Source organism: Trachemys scripta, chromosome 2 (genome assembly GCF_013100865.1).
Source record: "Trachemys scripta elegans isolate TJP31775 chromosome 2, CAS_Tse_1.0, whole genome shotgun sequence".
Classification (NCBI taxonomy): domain Eukaryota; kingdom Metazoa; phylum Chordata; order Testudines; family Emydidae; genus Trachemys; species Trachemys scripta.
Genome location: NC_048299.1, coordinates 266591626 through 266609503, shown reverse-complemented (window position 1 = coordinate 266609503; position 17878 = coordinate 266591626). Strand labels below are relative to the sequence as shown.

At 44.3% G+C, this 17878-nt stretch overlaps 1 protein-coding gene across 4 annotated transcripts in view; it reads left to right on the top strand.

Moving 5' to 3' along the window:
• Positions 1-17878, top strand: part of HHLA1 (HERV-H LTR-associating 1) — a 44917-nt gene that overhangs the window by 15882 nt on the left and 11157 nt on the right. For 3 of the 4 annotated variants that reach the window (XM_034763634.1, XM_034763635.1, XM_034763632.1), the window contains 6 exons: positions 841-897; positions 1013-1099; positions 3295-3390; positions 4719-4946; positions 6867-6938; positions 7194-7265. In XM_034763634.1, coding sequence (XP_034619525.1) covers positions 841-897; positions 1013-1099; positions 3295-3390; positions 4719-4946; positions 6867-6938; positions 7194-7265 — 612 coding nt within the window. The remainder of the gene's footprint in view (positions 1-840; positions 898-1012; positions 1100-3294; positions 3391-4718; positions 4947-6866; positions 6939-7193; positions 7266-17878) is intronic. The other variant, XM_034763633.1, reaches the window with a different exon arrangement.

Sequence of the window (17878 nt, the reverse complement as noted above, 5' to 3'; positions counted from 1 at the left end):
ATAGGAAGACTTCAAACTCTGAGGTGCAGTTAATTGGTAATCTTGTAAAAACAACTGTTGATATATTATTTGCTATTTAAAAAAATTGTACATTTGGGAGTGAACCAGACTCAAGACAGGACTCTTCCAACCTAGGCTCCTCTTATACTGGTGAGTAGCTCTTAGAACTGGTTTGAAATGGGGATTTTTTTCATGGAAAATTTGGACAAAAAAGGGAAAAAATCATATTTGGTCTATTTTTTGGAGGAAATTTGAATATTGAAAAATTTCATCCAGAAACCAAAATACTTCAGCTGAAAACAAAAATATTTTCATTTGGAAATGCTATCACAATGCCTCATGGTAGTTCAGATGTCTTATGTTCCCATTGTCCTGCATAAGGTGGACTCCCTAGTTGGATTACATCTTCCATGAGGTACCACCATCTCCCCTCTTGGACAACAGAGGCAATGCATCATGGGAATCCCTGCATATGGTGCATCATGGGAGATGTAGTTCACAAGGAGGAATCTAGCTCATAGAGGAGACAAGGAACATGAGGCACCTACGCTACAGTTCCTACGAGACACCACAGAGGCATAGTCAAATAAAAATATTTCACTTTTCAACTGAAATATCTTGCTTCTTTGAAGAAAATTGGAATTTTCTATGGATAGCAGACACTTGTGAAAAATTTCATTTAGTCAAAAACCGAATTTTCTGTCAAAAAACAAGTTTGGCTTGGGATTTTTCAACTAGCTCTAGTAGTCACCCCTACTAGGTGGATTTTGACGCTATGATTTCAACTCCTTTAAAGTACACTAATAAAAAGCATTTGATCTACATTTGTTTTCCTTTCAGTGAGTCAGAGCAATGATTCAGACTGTATCTATATCTGCGTGATGGCAGGCCGAACAGGTAAATGTAGAACTTATCTCTTCCGAGACTATAACCCTTATACTTACAGCACTGATTGATTCAAGAATCTACTGCTTTAATCTGCTTTGTTATTTCTGTGCATGTGTTTTTGCAGGCAGAAATATGTCTGACTTTTGGGAAATGATAGAGAAATCTCCTGTTATTAATTACACATTTTCCAGTAATATGTCTGCGCTCCTGGGTAAGTACATCCTGAAGGAAGAAATGAATAACAAGTTTTCGTGTTACCACTGCAATGAATGCAGAGATTTACTTGTCTGTTTATCCTACACATTAACCACAGGAAACTGTGTCTGAGTTAAATGCAACGCTGGCACATCACCAAATTTAGGGTCAGATTCTTCATCTATTGAAGGCAAAACTTTTATTGATTCCAGTGGATGAAGTGTCTGGCCCATGGCTGGATTTACACCTTACAAGCCCCTAGGCACAGCATCTTCAGAGCCCCCCTGCCTACAGCTGACCTTCGTGTCCCTCACAGTTTTAGAAAGGTAAGGCTCCCCTAGAACGCCGGCGCCCCTAGGCACGTGCCTATTGTGCCTAATTGGAAATCTAGCCCTAGTCTGACCTTTATGACCTAATCCAAAACTCATTGAAGTCAATGGGGGCTTGTCTACACTACCCGCCGGATCGGGTCTATACTAGACGCGATAAATCGACCGCTTAACGCTCTCCTGTTGACTCTGGTACTCCACCAGAATGAGGAGCATAAGTGGAGTCGACGGGAGAGTGACCGCTGTCGACTTACCACAGTGAAGACACCGCGGTAAGTAGATCTAAGTACGTCGATTTCAGCTACGCTATTCATGTAGCTGAAGTTGCGTATCTTAGATCGACCCCGCGCAGTAGTGTAGACAAGCCCTGGGAATCTTCCAATTGATTTCAGTGGCCTTTCAATCAGGCCCTTAAGTGGGGATAGGTACTGAGCATACCCATAGCCCTTTGACTTCCTTGGGGATTTTAGATGTTCAGAATCTTATAGGATTTGATTCAACAGCACTACTATGGCCTTGAATTTGCTCTCAGAAAGCACAAATAATTAATAGAAAATAATAAGAAGATTGATTAGATGTTCATCTAATGCTTTATCCTTTGAATGTGGTCTTAAGTGCCTGGTGTAAGATTTAGAAAGTGTCTGTGGTTTGCTTACTGAGAGAAAAGAAGCCAGAGATATATATTTCTAATTTGGATACAAAAGCATAGTCATTTAGGGGAAAGGTGTTGCATTTACCCCAGTTGGAGATATGGTGGGGAATTTGCACATCTCTTTGAAAGGTGGGAGATAATGGAGAGGTGTCTAGTGGATGCGTCACATGCTGGTACCATGTTTAGGGGCAGAAAAGGAGAGTCTTTTATTTTATGCACCACATGAGTGTGGTGTGAGAGGTAGGTGTAGTCATGACCCCATGAGCTGTGTCTTCTCCTGATGTTTGGAGGGACTAAGATGTGGATGGGAGGTGAGGGAGCTAGCATTCTATCTAGCAGTGAACTTGTCAGTCGCTGCAGCCCAGTCTCTTCCTATAGAGATGAATGGATGATATTTGGTAATATAGTCTGTAAGGTTTGTAAGACACTTGTGTTCATTCCATAGATACGCATCTGGGAAAGTAAATCAAGGTGAATTTCCCCGAAATAACAAACACTTGTATGAAAATAGGATCTCCAGAGCTAGGAACTGTCAGTACCAAAACCACACTAAATCTACTGCACTTGATTTAAAGGGCTAACTCCATTAACTCTCAGCAGTAATAAGCTCTTATCTTCTATGTGAGCTAGCCACTAGAGGGGGATAAGACACACTTGGCCAGTTGCTACAGTAACACCTGTTGTAGTAACCTAAACTGCATGGTAGATTGAGCTACACCTAAAATAACAAATGGAGATATCCTAGAACTGGAAGGGACCCCAAAAGGTCATGAAGTCCAGCCCCCTGCCTTCACTAGCAGGACCAAATACTGATTTGGCCCCAGATCCCTAAGTGGCCCCCTCAAGGTCTGAATTCACAACCCTAGGTTTAGCAGGCTAATGCTCAAACAACTGAGCTATCCCTCCCCCCAAAGTGTTGGCCTCACGCTGCCGCTGGTGAATTGATCTTCTGCTCAATATGAACATCACAAATATTATAAGTGAAGTCAATGAGAATTTTACCTGTGCATGATTAAGTCCAAGAGAATTATTTCTCCTATTTAACAAAACAGTAAAAACATATAGATGTTTTGCCCAATAGCTACTTTTCTTTCAAAGACAATGGTTGTTTCTCTTACACCAGAACTAGATCTAAACCCATGTGTTTGATTTACATATCCAAATGCTATCAAATTTGTTTTAGATTATGAGCATGATAGGATACGACTAACTCTAACTTTTACTAACTAGAAGATATAGACTCAATTCTTCCCAGCTTAATGACCTTACGAGAAGACCCTGACAAGATTATGGACGAGCTCCCTGAAGACATTTGGACATTTAAAAGTACGCAAGTATCCTCAGAAGTATTGAATCTCCTGGGCAGACTAGTTGAAATGCATTTATGTCTCTTGTTTGGTTCGCACCACTGTGTGCTCGGTGCAGGACAAAATCTAGTGGAAGGCACAGCCTTTTCCTAAAGCACAAGATATGTAAACTGGAGAAACATTATACATCAGGCTAATAGTGTCGGATTGGGGATTCGAAGTTCTGTGCACAGAGTGGCCCAAAGTTTCTTTTTAAATAACTTCATTGTTCACAGAAGAAATGTCTTAAGGAGGGATGTGAATTAAGGAAATGTGGTTGCAGGGCATGTAAGATGGAGGAGACTGTTCAAGATGCTTCCCAAATCTCACTCATTCTCCCCATAAACCCCTCCTTCCCACCAGTCTGTCTCCTCTTTCTCTATCTAGCTATCGAAGGTACTTACATGGCCTCCGTTACAGTCTTCAATGTATTTATCCTCAAAATACCTTGTGAGGAGGGAGCGCTATTTATCCCCATTTTACAAATAGGGAACGAATGCACAGAGAGGCTAAGTGACTTCCCAAGGAGACGCAGGAGGTCTGTGGCAAAGCAGGGATTTGAACCACATCTGCCAAGTCTTAGGCCAGGGCCCAAGCTACTGGACCATCTTTTCTCTCCCAGCTATTTCTAAATATTCATCTTTTTCCTTCTCGCAGACACTTTTCTCTTTATCCCCAAACCCTTTCCCTTTCCATGTCTCTCAAGCCTCTCACACCAAACCTTCACTGTCTTTCATATTCCCAGTCTCAACTCCCTCCACCCAATTTCCCCAATCCCTCTCAAATCCCAGTTTCTGCCCCCCCACTCCCACCAAACTCATCCCTCTTCTTTTTCCCCATATGCCCTTCACACGATTCCCCTTCCTTAACCCTCACCTCTTAGCTCAGCAGTAGAGCTGGTGAGGAAACAGTAGAATTATTTTCTAGGGGAAAAAACTAAAAAATAACATTTAATTCCCCCCCCCCCTTTTTTTTTACAATAAACAGAAAACTTTTCAGTAAAATGTTTGTTTTTGAAAACTTTTTTGTTTTTTTGTTTTTCCACTCAGAAAACAGAAAATGTTGAATGAAATGAAATTGTACCATGCATCCATCTCTCCCCTGGCCTCGCTAATGAGGTTGAGTAGTTGCCATTCAACGTGTACTAGGAATCAACAGGTTTTACCATATGTACTGTAGGCATGACTGTTCCCCAAAGTGTTATGCTTGCCATTTTCTGCATGTTTTGGCATTGGCTGTGCTGCAGTAGAAGTGTACATCCATGTGCAATCAGATAACAACATCCTTCCTGCTCCTTTATGGCTTTAGCGACAAGGATGCCTTCCTGGGAACAGACTGTTGCATGGAAAGGAGATGAAATCCTCTCTACAAGATTTCCCACATGGCCAAAGACTGTTGGTTTAAAAGGATCCGGATTTCCAATTCTACAGCTGCCCTTGTGGTTACAGACAGATGCTTCAAAAGGACAGGGCACTACAAGGCCGCCTCCTACTACCATGGAAAGCTATGATATTTTGCCCCAAATGCAGCCATCAAGTGAGTTCAGAGAATGGTCTGCTGTGATCAGATGCCTGGGAACATAAGGGACTCTCACTCACTCAGTAGACTATGTCCTTTGCTTATACATCTTCAGTGAGGCTTAAAGGCCAAATCCTGCTCATGTGATCACTCAGCTTGTCCTCCCTGCCTGTGTAGGGAGTGCATTGGAGCAGCAGCTGTGGAGTGACTCTTCAGGCACTCTGTACCCCGGGGAAATGATTCTTTCTTGGCCCAACTTCCTACCCTCTGCAGAGCTACTCAGGGGCTGTGTGCTGGAAGGAGAATGTGGGCTTAACAGGATGGGGAAGGGAGAGAAAAACAGCTCCTGTTAGATCCAGCCATGGATTTTCTGTGGCCCCCAATCCACTGAAATGTTACTTCCTGAGGAAAAGCATCAGGCTTGACTCGCTGTCATCTTGAGAAAACAGTCCTCAAATTCAACAAATTACATCAGCCCCCACCTCTCCCTGTCATTTTCAGGGAGCAGTGTCCCAGGGGTGCAAAGAACAATAGAAACTCTTCTTCTGACTCTCCAGAAGAAACTCTTCTTCTGACCCATTAAACACCCCAGCCTCTACCCGAAAACCTGAGCATAAGAAGGGAAGAGAAGCGAGTTAGGTTGGTGGTACCTCAAAAGGCCAAACGAGAGCTAGTGTGTGCATATAAGGGCACAGCTTGCCCACCCAGAGATCAAAGCTCCCACAAACATCAGCAGCATCCTGCACATGTAACTTTTTGCTTCCATACGTGTCAAAGTTGAAAAATTTCAAGTCAGATGAGGAAAGAGCTTGGGCCATGATTTTCAAAAGTGACAAGTGATTTTTCATGGAGATGGTTCGATTTCGATTAAATTGTGGCAGAATTGGCACACACGTGCCTGGTTTCCTGCCAGTTTTCCCTTCCTGCTCTTTGGCAGCCCACCCAGGGGTCTATTAGGGAACTGAGAGCCTGGAAGCCATGACTCCTAAGCCCAACTGGGGACAGAGGGCTTCCAAGGTCAGGCACTCTTGGGCAGCCCATCGTGTAGGCTCTCCATGAACCAGAGCCTTAGGGCTTCCAAGGTCCCTTGGTGGACTGCCCTGGAGCTGGAGCACCATTCTCTTTCACAGAGAATTTCTAAACTTTGGGTTTTCACTCCAAATTGGAACAAAAACTAATTCTGAAATATGAAGCGCCTCCACGAAATGGAATGACCTCTCTCCATGCAGCTCCAGTCTCAAGTTGGACACGCAAAAATCACTCGATGTTTTTGAAAATCTAGTCCATAATTCTTTCCCATAGACATATATTATGTGACTCGGATTGAATTAGCTCTGAAATCTGGCTGGACAGTTTAATATACGTTCTTTGTTTCTGCAGCAGGTACATCTTCACCAATGCCCTCCTTCTCTGCTGAACAAATGCAGGATTTGCCGAAACTTCTTCCTCTTTCTAGTGAGGAGATTTCATCATTGTAGGGGAGCTACACAAAATTATTGGGATTGTCCCACAGCAGCTACTTACCCAGCCAAGGCCTCCATGCTCCTCTTTCTTCAGCCTTCTTCACTTCACACGAGCCACTTAGCCATCAGCCACTTTCTGTTCTTCTCATGCCCGGGCCTTCTGCCACGGTGGCTTGTATGCCTGGAAAGTCCTCTCTGACATGCTCCCGGCCTTTTTAATTATGCTAGGGGTCGTATTGTAAATCCATGTCTACCCTCACCTAGTTCGTGACCTGCCAAAACCATGGGACTAACAATATGCATGTTGAACTTCACCCTTCATCATCTCCCCATATTTTATATGCCATCTGGTTCATGGGGGGCAGGAGTCCTGTGTCTTTATCTATAGCACACCAAGCATGCTGTTGGCATTATACAGGTAAGAAATCATAACAATTAAAATGATATTGAAACATGTTTGGTTTTGTTCCCATAGCTGAAATGTATCCATTCTGGACACAGCCAGCTTCTCCTGAAGTAACCAAAGTAGCTGTCCAAACGGAGTCGGGTAAGTTTATTTCTTATGTACAAGAATGAGGTTGCTTTGAGATAACCTGTGAAGAATGCTGCCTGGTACATTTATGATAGAGGAATTAATTAATTTGTCCCTGTATGTGGGCTCATACATACACACATATATAAACAGATGATTTGTCAAATGTGTAATTCTATGTGGTCTATTGATCCTTTACTGAACCTGCCATATGTTTCTATTAAAATGCCAGGGCCTGATATATTCTTTTCCTCCCTTCGTTTATAACAGATCTGCCTTCATTATTGTTGTCTACCCCTGTATACAAGCCTGAAGTGTTACCAAAACTGCATACAGCTTCCAGTAAGTACCTGCTCTCTGCAGCAAAACATGGAGGTACTGACAATATACACTTGCTCAGATTTCCTCAGGTGAAAAGGACAGATGTGTTTTAAATATGTGATAGTATGTCATATTTTGATGTTACATATATTTGTGTGCTCCCATATATAAAAGGGGCCACTTTCATTTTGGTTCCATTTGTGAGTCATGTAACTCTAATATATAAAACATGTTACTAAAAAGGCATTCACCTATGTGTTGGTTTTAACTTTGGGGAGAATCTGAAAACTCCCTTATCCAAGAGAAAATAGCATGCTTCAAATACTCCTACTAATAAAAGTCAATTGCTGTTGCTTTACACACGACATGTAATCTAGAGAAAGAAAATCAAGACTGTTTACCAGTCTGGCAGTCCCTAAGCCTCAGGATGAGGCCAACCACCTTCGGTGATATAAATTTCAGCACATCAAGGATGCCCGTCAGGGGCTAGATTTTCACAAGACTTCAGCACATTAGGTGTGTAGCTGGGGCCACAAGTATCACAATGAGTGCTGAGTACTTTTGAAAATCTGGGTCCTATTTAGATGCCTAGAAGGAGCTCTCTTGAAAAATCTGGGCCCAATTGTGGGTGCTGAACCCATGAACATCTGGCCCTGAACTCTTTTGGAAATTAGCCCCAAGTCATCTAGACCAGAGTTGACAACTGGAAGACATAGTAGCTTAGAAGTAGACTTAGGCTAAATCTGCATAGCAAATCAAGTTAAAGCTTTAAACATGATTCAGGGAGGAGAAGGAAACTTCTGCTTTTAAACACAACAGCAGCCAGAAATATAGGAAATCTGACGGATGTTTGCCAGTGCTTATCATTGGAAATGAGTAAACTTGATGAGGACAGCTCTATCCATTATACTGTATGCTTAAGATAGGAAGAAACATGTGTAGGGTGACTGCTGAAGTGGAAAAGCAAAAGCAACTATGGCCACATCTTGCCATCCTTTTTTAAGCACAACTCCCATTGACTTCAGTAAGAGTGCGATGCATGGGTATGACTCTTAGAACATAAACTCATGACAAACATAAAGACTTAAGCCAACATCCCATTCCATTTCAATTAACCCACACTCCAAACCCCATCCTGTCTTCCAACCATGCAACTATTTAGGTAGGGGTGTGTGGATCCACACTTTCCCCAAGTTCAGGAGTGAGGCTTTATCTGGGGTTTTATCTAGTTCATTTTAGAGCCAGCCCCAAGCTGAGAAATTCAGAGCTGAATTTGAGCTCTCTCTCAACATTCAGGAGGTGATTGGATCATGGGTTGTATTTCTGGCTCATCACTGCCTTGGTTGCAAATGATTCATGGAAGAAATACAGGCGATGAAAACAAGGCCAAAGGAAACGTTATTGATAGTGTACAAAAATAATTAACACCGCATCTTGAAGCTTCATGCCTTGCTGCAGTTCTTGTCCCTGCTGGTTCCACATTTAGGCCTCAGTATGTATAGCTACATACTCCTACTTGAGTCTCCTGGCTGCGGTGAGCCATACGGAAGCTAAGGGAAACCAAACTGTAAAGATGGTTTCCCCAGCTGCAGTCAGTGACTGGCAAAACTCAAAGGGTTATTGAGGTTTGGGCTGGAGAAGGACTCAAGCATTTAGAATAATCTTGATCTATGGGGGTGCCTCATATGGCAGAAGAGTGGAATTTGGTGGTTTGAGGGTTTTTAATCTTGATTTTCACTTGATCTTAATTCCTTCCCTGGACTGGAATGTGAATACCTCATTTTAAGATTGTATGTTGATTTAGGCTAAACATTTTCAGAGCCACTAAAGTTAATGGGAATTTGGCATCCAAGTCCTACAGGCAGCTTTGAAAAACTGAGCCTTAATCTCACTTTATTTGACTCATATAAGCTATCTTTTGAGAGCAGCCACTGAACTCAGTTCTCCAATGATACCCGTTTTTATAATGTAACTTTCAATCTGGAGCACCCCAGAGTGTCTTTTCAAAGGGCTCACTTCAGCCACCTCTCGGGTGGAACATGAAAGCTGTTTAACAGTGCACAGCAATGCTGCACAACCATGTAGGACAAGTTGTGAAAAAGAAAAGCATGTGTGACTGGAACAGTGGAAGGAATTTAATTAAGCATGTAAATTCCCCAGTTAGAATCTAGCCAGGACCCCAGTGGCTCATTCAGAAAGTGCCATAGGATATTTGATGACCATTCAAGACCTTGATTCTACTGTTCATCATACAGCAGTGCAGCACAGTGCCCCCAGACTGATGCTAGCAACTTTGGCTAGTCAGTAATGCAGAGAAAAGAATGTGACCTACTGAATCATCAAACCACGTACCACAGCACCAAGTTAGTCTGCTGACCCGTCCCTATTTAGTTTGGTGCAATATGACCTGGTCCTGGCACTTTAGTCAGGCACGTAACTCTCTAAGTGCATCTTAGTATATTTTGTTCATTTGTTTTTTACCTGTATGGGAGTTTGAAGCCTGTGTTCTTTGCTCTCAGCCATTTTTTGTGGTTTTTCCCAAATGCTTGGTGCAATATGACCTGGTCCTGGCACAAGGTGGAATGGCTGTTGACGTTTTGCTGGTGCTTAATAGATTTTGAATGGTTTTTTTCCCTCTCCCACTTGATTCACACCAATTTCCTGCCTAGTTACCAGCAAATTCCAGAAAGTTTACTTCTCTTTTCATTATTCATACTCATTTAATTCTCATTCTCATTTTTGAGAATAGCTCATAATGCCTGTCATGGACCTTCTTCCAATCAGGCAACGCATCTCTCAGTCTGAAGACTGCCACCACAAAGCACACATCCACCTCTCCTCCCCACATGTATCTCTGCTTCCCACTGCCCCCTGCCTACTTTCAGTCTGCCCACCCTACTCTCCTTCCTCTCTATGCCCAGCGTGGCCGCCACCCCACTCTCTGACTCCTTACTAGTCTTTCTCCCCTTGGTCTCCAGCAGCCGAATACTCCTCATTGTGACCTACCCTGTCATGCTGGTACTCTTTACCCTGTGCTCATCCACAGGTAACCCCCTGTCATCCCTCTCAGCTGCGTGAATTGCCATGGTCAAAAGCCAGGAATGATGGGCTGAGTGTACTTTCATTCTTCCCGCCCCCATGTTAATATGTGAACTGCTTTTCCATGACATGAAATTCACTCATCCTGTCTGCTAATTAAAGCCGGTTAGGGTGATGTGATGCACATTTATCCCATGTTCTTTATATTTCAAAGCACTCAATGAGCCAGACTCTGATCTCTCCCTGTCCTGTTTTGCTCCGCTTCGTGTTTTGTTCTTCAGTTATAAAGTGCTCCTGAGAAAGGAAATTCGGTGGATCCCATGAGGCTAATTCATGTGATCAAAATGAAATGATTTCTGTGTTCCCACAGAAAAGCCGGGCTGTCGGGCATGGCCGCAGCGTTTCTGCTTTGAGCCAGACCTTTTCTGTTTCGAAGGGTGATATTAACTTCCAAGCGCTGCTGTGCCTGAGAAGTTAAAACAGATGTTCCATGGTTCCTGATGATAAATGTAATTTTATTGTGCGGGAGGGCAAAGTAGGGCGAAGAACAACCAACCCAGCATTCGGAAGTGAAATAAGTGGTGGGAATGGGGGCATCAGGCAACTGGCACAGGGTTTCTCAAAGCCACTTTCTGTAAATGGAATCCAAAGAGGCTTTCTGCAGACAGGAGTGATTCCACAGAATGTGGGTTGTGGTGTAATGAAGTTTGAGAACCGCTGTATAATGAAGAGCTATCTCCTACACTCTGTATCCAGCATTAGAAAGTAAAAGTATGCAGTAAAATTCCTGTATCCATCATTTGGGGAAGGAGGTGGGAAATGAGGTGAGTGAGTGGGAAACATGTCCAGCTAATCTGTGGGTTGTAACCATTTCCATAAACAGTAATTGAGGGCTTCTCTTATGAAGACCCATGGGTGGGTTTGAGCACATAGGAAATTGAATATCTCTGTGGTGTGGATAAATAGGTACCAATAAAGAGGTACCAATACAGTTCCAAAGGAGACAGGGGAGGGACACTTTGTGGAGGACTTTGTGATAGATTAATTGGAAGCATATGGAAAAATAAAACACAATGTTTTGACATTGTCAAAGGAAATCGTAGTAGCTTGAAATGGGTTTTTAATAAATCTGAATAGCACAGAACTTCCTGTGATAACTGCTTGGTCAAAATAGGGGCAGCAAAATGAAGTACTAACGGTGTGGGCTGCAATCAGTTTTTTAAGGCAAACACTGCTTCCTTGTGGCCCTTTTGTGCTAATGGAGCTGCCTGAGAGATCGAACTGGCACGTTGCATTCCCTATGCAAATGTCTCCTAAGCAGCATGATCAGGGAAGGTAGAGAGGGTTTTTTTTCAGCAACCCCTGGGTTTTTCATGCAGAGACTTGGAAACAAAACCTTGGTTCAGATTTACTTGGCAGTCTAACAATGATATTTCTGATTCAGGAAAGCTCTTGCGCATACCAACTCATACTGTCTTCGGCCGTCTGGTTATTGATTCACAACGAGCCCTTCTCTAAATGTGGGCGTGTGCATGTATGTCATGCAGCTGGTACTGCAAACATCCAATTTTCTTTAGTCAGGCACGATCACACTTCTTGGGACTGTTAACTCTCTAAGTGCGTCTCAGTATATTTTGTTCATTTGTTTTTTTACCTGTATGGGAGTTTGGAGCCAGTGTTCTTTGCTCTCAGCCATCTTTTGTGGTTTTTCCCAAATGCTTGGGCACTGTACTTGCACTTTTCTTATTTTAATAGTACTCTCTCACCTGGTCTGCACTACACGGTTAGGTTGACATAAGGCAGCTTATGTCGACCTATCTGTCTATGTGTCTTCACTTAAATTTGGCTCCCGTCGATGTAAGTGTCCTGCTACGCCGACTTAACACCTGAGCGGCAGACAGCCAGGGTGTATGTAGTTAGGTTGGTGTAGTGATAGTGTAGATGCTGTGTTACTTACGTCATGTTACTGGCCTCCAAGAGCTGTCCCACAATCCTCCACACTGACCACACTGGTTACTGTTGTGAACTCTGCTGCCTAGACTGCAAGCTGTCCCACCCCTTTAAAGCCCAAGAGTTGTTGACATTCCTTTTCCTGGTTGCCCACTCTCCGTTGTTGAGTTTAACTGCCCAGTTGTCAATGCCAGCTACATGCTGCAGACATGCTCCCGCCTGGAGTAGGCAGGAGATATTGAATTGCCTGTGGGGAGAAGAGGTTGTGCAGGCGCAGCGCTGGTTCAGCCTTGGACACGTGGATATCTGTGAGCAGATTGCTTGGGGCATGCAGGAGAAGGGCTACGCTAGGGACCAGCAGCAGCGCTGCGTGAAAGCCAAGGAGCTGTGGCAGGCAAACCAGAAGGCCAGGGAGGCCAACAATCGATCTGGTGCTGAGCTGCAGACCTGCTGCTTTTACGAAGAGCTACAAGCCAACCTCAGCGGAGACCCCATTACCGACCCCAACACCACTGTGGATACTTCCAAGAAGCCCGAGTCAGAGGCCCTTTTTGTGAACAGTGAGGAGGAGGAGGAGGTGGGTGAGGAAGAGAAGGAGGAATATGGGGCACAGGTGACATGGGGATCCGGCTGTGCAGCGACCCAGGACATGTTTTTGACTCTATCACCGTCCAGCCAGTCCAACAGTCGAGCACAGACGAGTCCGATGCAGGGGAAGGAACCTCTGGTGAGTATGCAGTTTGCTTTGAAATTACAGGGATGGAACCTCCAAAGTAGCAGGACATATCTGTTGATTTATTCTCTTTTTTTTTTTAAACTTGTGCTTGAAGAGGCAGTGCAACTACCAAGAGAGGTAGAGCTCCCAGCCCATTCTCCTCCAGAGTTGAGGCAGAGGGAGGCCACACAGAGTTGTTTGTTTATGTGCACCGGGATGTCTCGTGAATACTCTGTAGCGATCTCGATGAACCTTTCATGGAGGTACTCTGCAATCCTCTGCTGAAGGTTTCTGGGGAGGGCTGCCTTATTTCTTCCACCTTGGCAGGACACTTTCCCATGCCACTCAGCAGGCACCAGGCGAGCAGCAGCTGTGTGCTCTCTGCCTCTGTTACCCTCAGGAGTGAGATACCAGCTAAAATCACTACTGCCTGTGGAAAATGGTGCCAGTATTGAGTTCCATTGCCCTGTACAGCTATATTCATGGCTGTGAGCTATTCCCCCACCCTCTCCACGGGCCATACTCACCAGGCAAGTGCTGTGACTGGTCCCAAGGAGAAGTGAGAATGTAGTGCTTACAACTTTGGGGGATCAATGGGAGTTTGGCAGTATCCTAAGTTTTGATTTCCATTGGGAATACACTGGACAATGATACCTCTTTGTTGTATTTACAGCTGCTGGTATTGTGGCCTTCAGGGGCTCCCCTTCCACACCCATGGAATGACTGAGCCAGATAAGGAGGAGAAGGAAGAGGACTCCGGATGATATGTTCCAGGAAATGCTGCAAGCCTGTGCTGCTTCAGAGAACCAGATCAGGGCCTGGAGGATCACCCTTACAGACAGCCTGGAGAGGAGAAAGGCCCAGGAATCCCAGCAGGAAAAGGAGAGGAAGATGCACCAGGATATAGTGGGGCTTCTCTGTAAGCAAACAGAGAAGCTGCAGACTCTGGTAGATCTGCGGGTCCAACAATCTGGTGCTCACCTCCCTCTGTAGCCCATAGAGAACTCAATATCGGGACCTTCTTACACCATCCCCCACAACATTCCACATGGCATCAGGGGTCGCTGCACTATTCCTACCACTCCATGCCAGGGGACATTAAAGACAACCACAGCTTTACATACGCTGACCTGTGAAAGCCATGGTTGGTGTATGTGTACCTGAAATGGAAATGACTGTTCTTTGCCCTTCATAGGTTCTGTTCCCTTAATTTATTAAGCTTTAAATGCTTTTTTTTTTTTGAAGTGCCTCGTTCATGTTATGGAATAAAATTCTATTTTGTTTGGATAAAGAGTCATTTCTATTAATTCACAATGTTTGGTGCTGGGCAGGTTTGACATGCTCCAGTTTCCTGTTACTTCTTTTTGTCACAGAACTGTAACATCATTCACAAACAATAGGTGCATTGACAGTGTTATAGTCCTACATACACAGCAATCACTACAAGAATGCTACCGGGCTGCAAAAGAGCAAGGCTGCAGAGACCCACTACAGCCAGATACACTGCTCAGGCTCACTATTATAATGTTCTTTCAAAGCCTGTCTGAGCCATCTAGCTCTGTGTTGAGCTCTTTTAATAGCCCTTGTATCTGTCTGTTCAAATTCAGCAGACAGTCGCTCCACCTCTGCGCTCCATCCCAGCAGAAACTTGGCCCTGTTTGCTTCACAGATATGCGGCAGGACACAGCAGGCAACTATAACCATTGGCATCTTTTTCTCTCTGAGGTCCAATCTCATAAGAAAACAATGCCAGTGGCACTTCAAATGGCCACAGGCACATTCAATTGTCATTTGGCACCTGCTGAGCCTGTAGCTGAAGCGCTCCTTGCTGCTGTCAAGATGGCTGGTGCATGGCTTCATGAGCCGGGGGGCAAGGGACTGGCTGGGTCAATGGTAAGCCGCCGGTCAGGAAAGAAAAGTCCCTGCTTGCAGTTTTCTGCACAGTCCTGTGTTCTAAGATGCAAGCGTCATGCACCTTTCCTGACCAGCTCACACTGACGTCAGTAAAGCATCCCCAGTGATCCACCAGCAAGTGCATAACCATACAAAAATAGCCCTTTCTATTGATGTACTATGTCGCAAGGTGGTCTGCTGCTTAAATAGGGATATGCATGCTAGCTCTCTCCCAATCACAGTTCAGAAAGCCTATTGCCTCAAAACCATCCACTACGTCCTACACATTGCCCGGAGTCACAGTCCTGCGTAGCAGGAGGTGATTACTGGCCCTGCGCACTTGCATGACAACGGCGCCTGCGGTGAATTTCCCAACTCCAAATTGATTCCTGCCTAACTGGTAGCAAACTGACATTGCTCATTTCCACAGTGCAATCACTTCTTGCTCCTCAAGTGTCAGTGTCCCTCTCATTTTGGGGTCCCTGCACCGGAGGGCTGGGGAAAGCGCCGCACACAGATCCAGGAACATGGCCTTGTGCATCTGAAAGTTCTGCAGCCACGGCTCGTCATCCCAAACCTGCGTTACGATGTAATCCCACCAGTCAGTGCTCGTTTCTCAGGCTCAGAACTGGCGCTTCACCATCTCTATCTGCTCCGTGATCACCACCAACAACCTTGAATTGTTTCTTTCTATGTCCCACAGCAATCTTGCCTCCAAAGAAGCGTCATGGAGCTCTGCCAACACTGCAGGATTGGGTGCCCTGTGCTTGCAGTGTTCATGACAATAGCGCAGAGCTGTGTAGGTGCCATGCTTCTGGTAGAGATGGCTGACAGTGAGGAAGGCCGCACAGGTTTGAGGAGATTTTTGAAAAGAAGATGCAAAATATTATGGGCTGCAGTAGAAGTGATGGGATGGAGAACATTGCATTGTGGGAAGTTGCCCCCATGCTCCTAGTTGCCCCTGCAAAACAAGGCATTGCAAAAACTTCCTAACACACCAGGCACGGAACAGGGGTGAGTTGCGCGGTGGGATACCTACTGACATGCACGGCATGCTGCACCGATACAAGCACTCCTGGTGAGGACGCGCACTGCCGCTACAGGTAGCATAGTGTGCACATGTACAAGCGATGTAATCACTGCGGTTGCTGTATGCCAACATAACTTAGGTCAACATAATTTTGTAGTGTAAACATAGCCTCAGAGAAATAAAAACGTCAAAGCATTGGAACATAAACTGGAACTAGATGATGTACGTTTCTTAAAGAGGTGTAATTTTCACCTGTATATAATGCATATTTATAGCTTGAAATTGATAATGTCAGCCATGAAAAGCAATGGAGCTGGACTGGAAGAAGTAATTAGGCATAAAACCCCACATGATGGACATTGGGCATTCTCGACTAGGGAGTTTCTACTGAAACTTACTCACTAGTAGGCAACTGATAAATACTAGACACTAGAAAGAAGTTCTGAATTTAGAAGGCTTCCAAACCCCAGGCAATGATGGTAGGTAGCTAATTATTTTGTCCTTCTTGATCTCGGTTGTTTTTCTTCTGCTTAAATATATGTAGCCATTCTAAGAGGTAAATATATCTTATTCCCCATAGCACCCATTGGTTGTCACTGGAAATTAATGATTAGCATAACTAATGGATGTATTTTTGGTTTCTTTGTATCCTACATGGCGAGAAATGAAGAATTTGAGAAGAATTAGGCTCACATACCTGAATGGCAAGCAGAGGGCCATGCCGCAGTCGTTCTTTAAAATGATTCTGCACAGAGATGTTTTTGATTGTGGTGTTTTTTATTGTAAGCTCTGTGTTGTTTGGTTCAGATCAGCTTGGCCTTCTCTGTGAAGACTGGAAATCATGGGTATCTCTAGGACCTCAGAATCGGAGACAGGTTAAATGTCCCTTTAGCAACAACTAGAAATAAAGAAATTCCAGCTAGCTAGCTATTTACCTGGCGTCTTATGAGGTTCTGTAAGGGATCAACAGTGCTCTGGAGACCTTTACCTGAAGTGTTAAGGGAAGGCAACCCTCATTCCAATAATGAGTAATGTGCAATGTTGCAAATACTATAGTAAATCAGAGTGTGGAAAATTCCTTTTCCAGACCTTTGCTTTGATCTGATGGTTTATCAGGCTATCTCATCATCAAAATAAACAGTGGTTCAGACAGTACAACACCAATGGGCCTCATCCTAAGCACCCAGCATTCTCAGCAATACCAGCACCTCTCAGGATCAGACTCTTTGTATGTAATTAGTTGGGGCTTGATGGAGGCACAGGGATATACAGAGTATGGATAGCAGAATATCTTCAGCCCACCTGATCCTGGCACCTGCTAGGCAGGCACCAGCCACTTTGTGGGGTGCACTGTTTGGCATTGGGTCTCATTGTGGAAGAAGGCTATAGGCAGCCTGCACCATTGTGCAAGAACTTCTGGGGACCCAATGGATGAATCAAGCCTTCGGTATAAAACTGATGTCACCCACAGGATGAAGTAAATCGCGGGCCTCATGTCTGGGGAAGCACTATTCCAGGAATCCACAAGTATAAGTGTTCTCTGACTTTGTCACATAATTCTGTAAAATGGCAGTGAGAAGAAGAACATGGGATTGGAGGACCTCTTTGTAACAGGTGATGGGAAAGAGCTCTCTCTCTCACACACACACAGTGAGTTCCACATCAATGGCATGAATGCAGTGGCAGTATTTTTTAAATGAACAGAGTATTATTCCCAAAAATGACTTTTAGGCACTTGCCAGCAGGAGGCAGGCTTGCTTGACATGTCCTTCTGAGGAACCAGATCCATCCATCTCATTTGAAAACCATACTGTTATGTGAACATTACAAGACGAAATAACAATTTATATTGCAATGTCAACATTATTAAATACTATAGTTATATTTCCACTTAGTAAGCTGACCTGCCCGAAGCAGGCAATGAAATCACCACAGCAGAGACAGTTTTCCACTCAGACTAAGCGATAAAACCATTGTTCCCAGCTATCTATATCTTATCCCACAGTG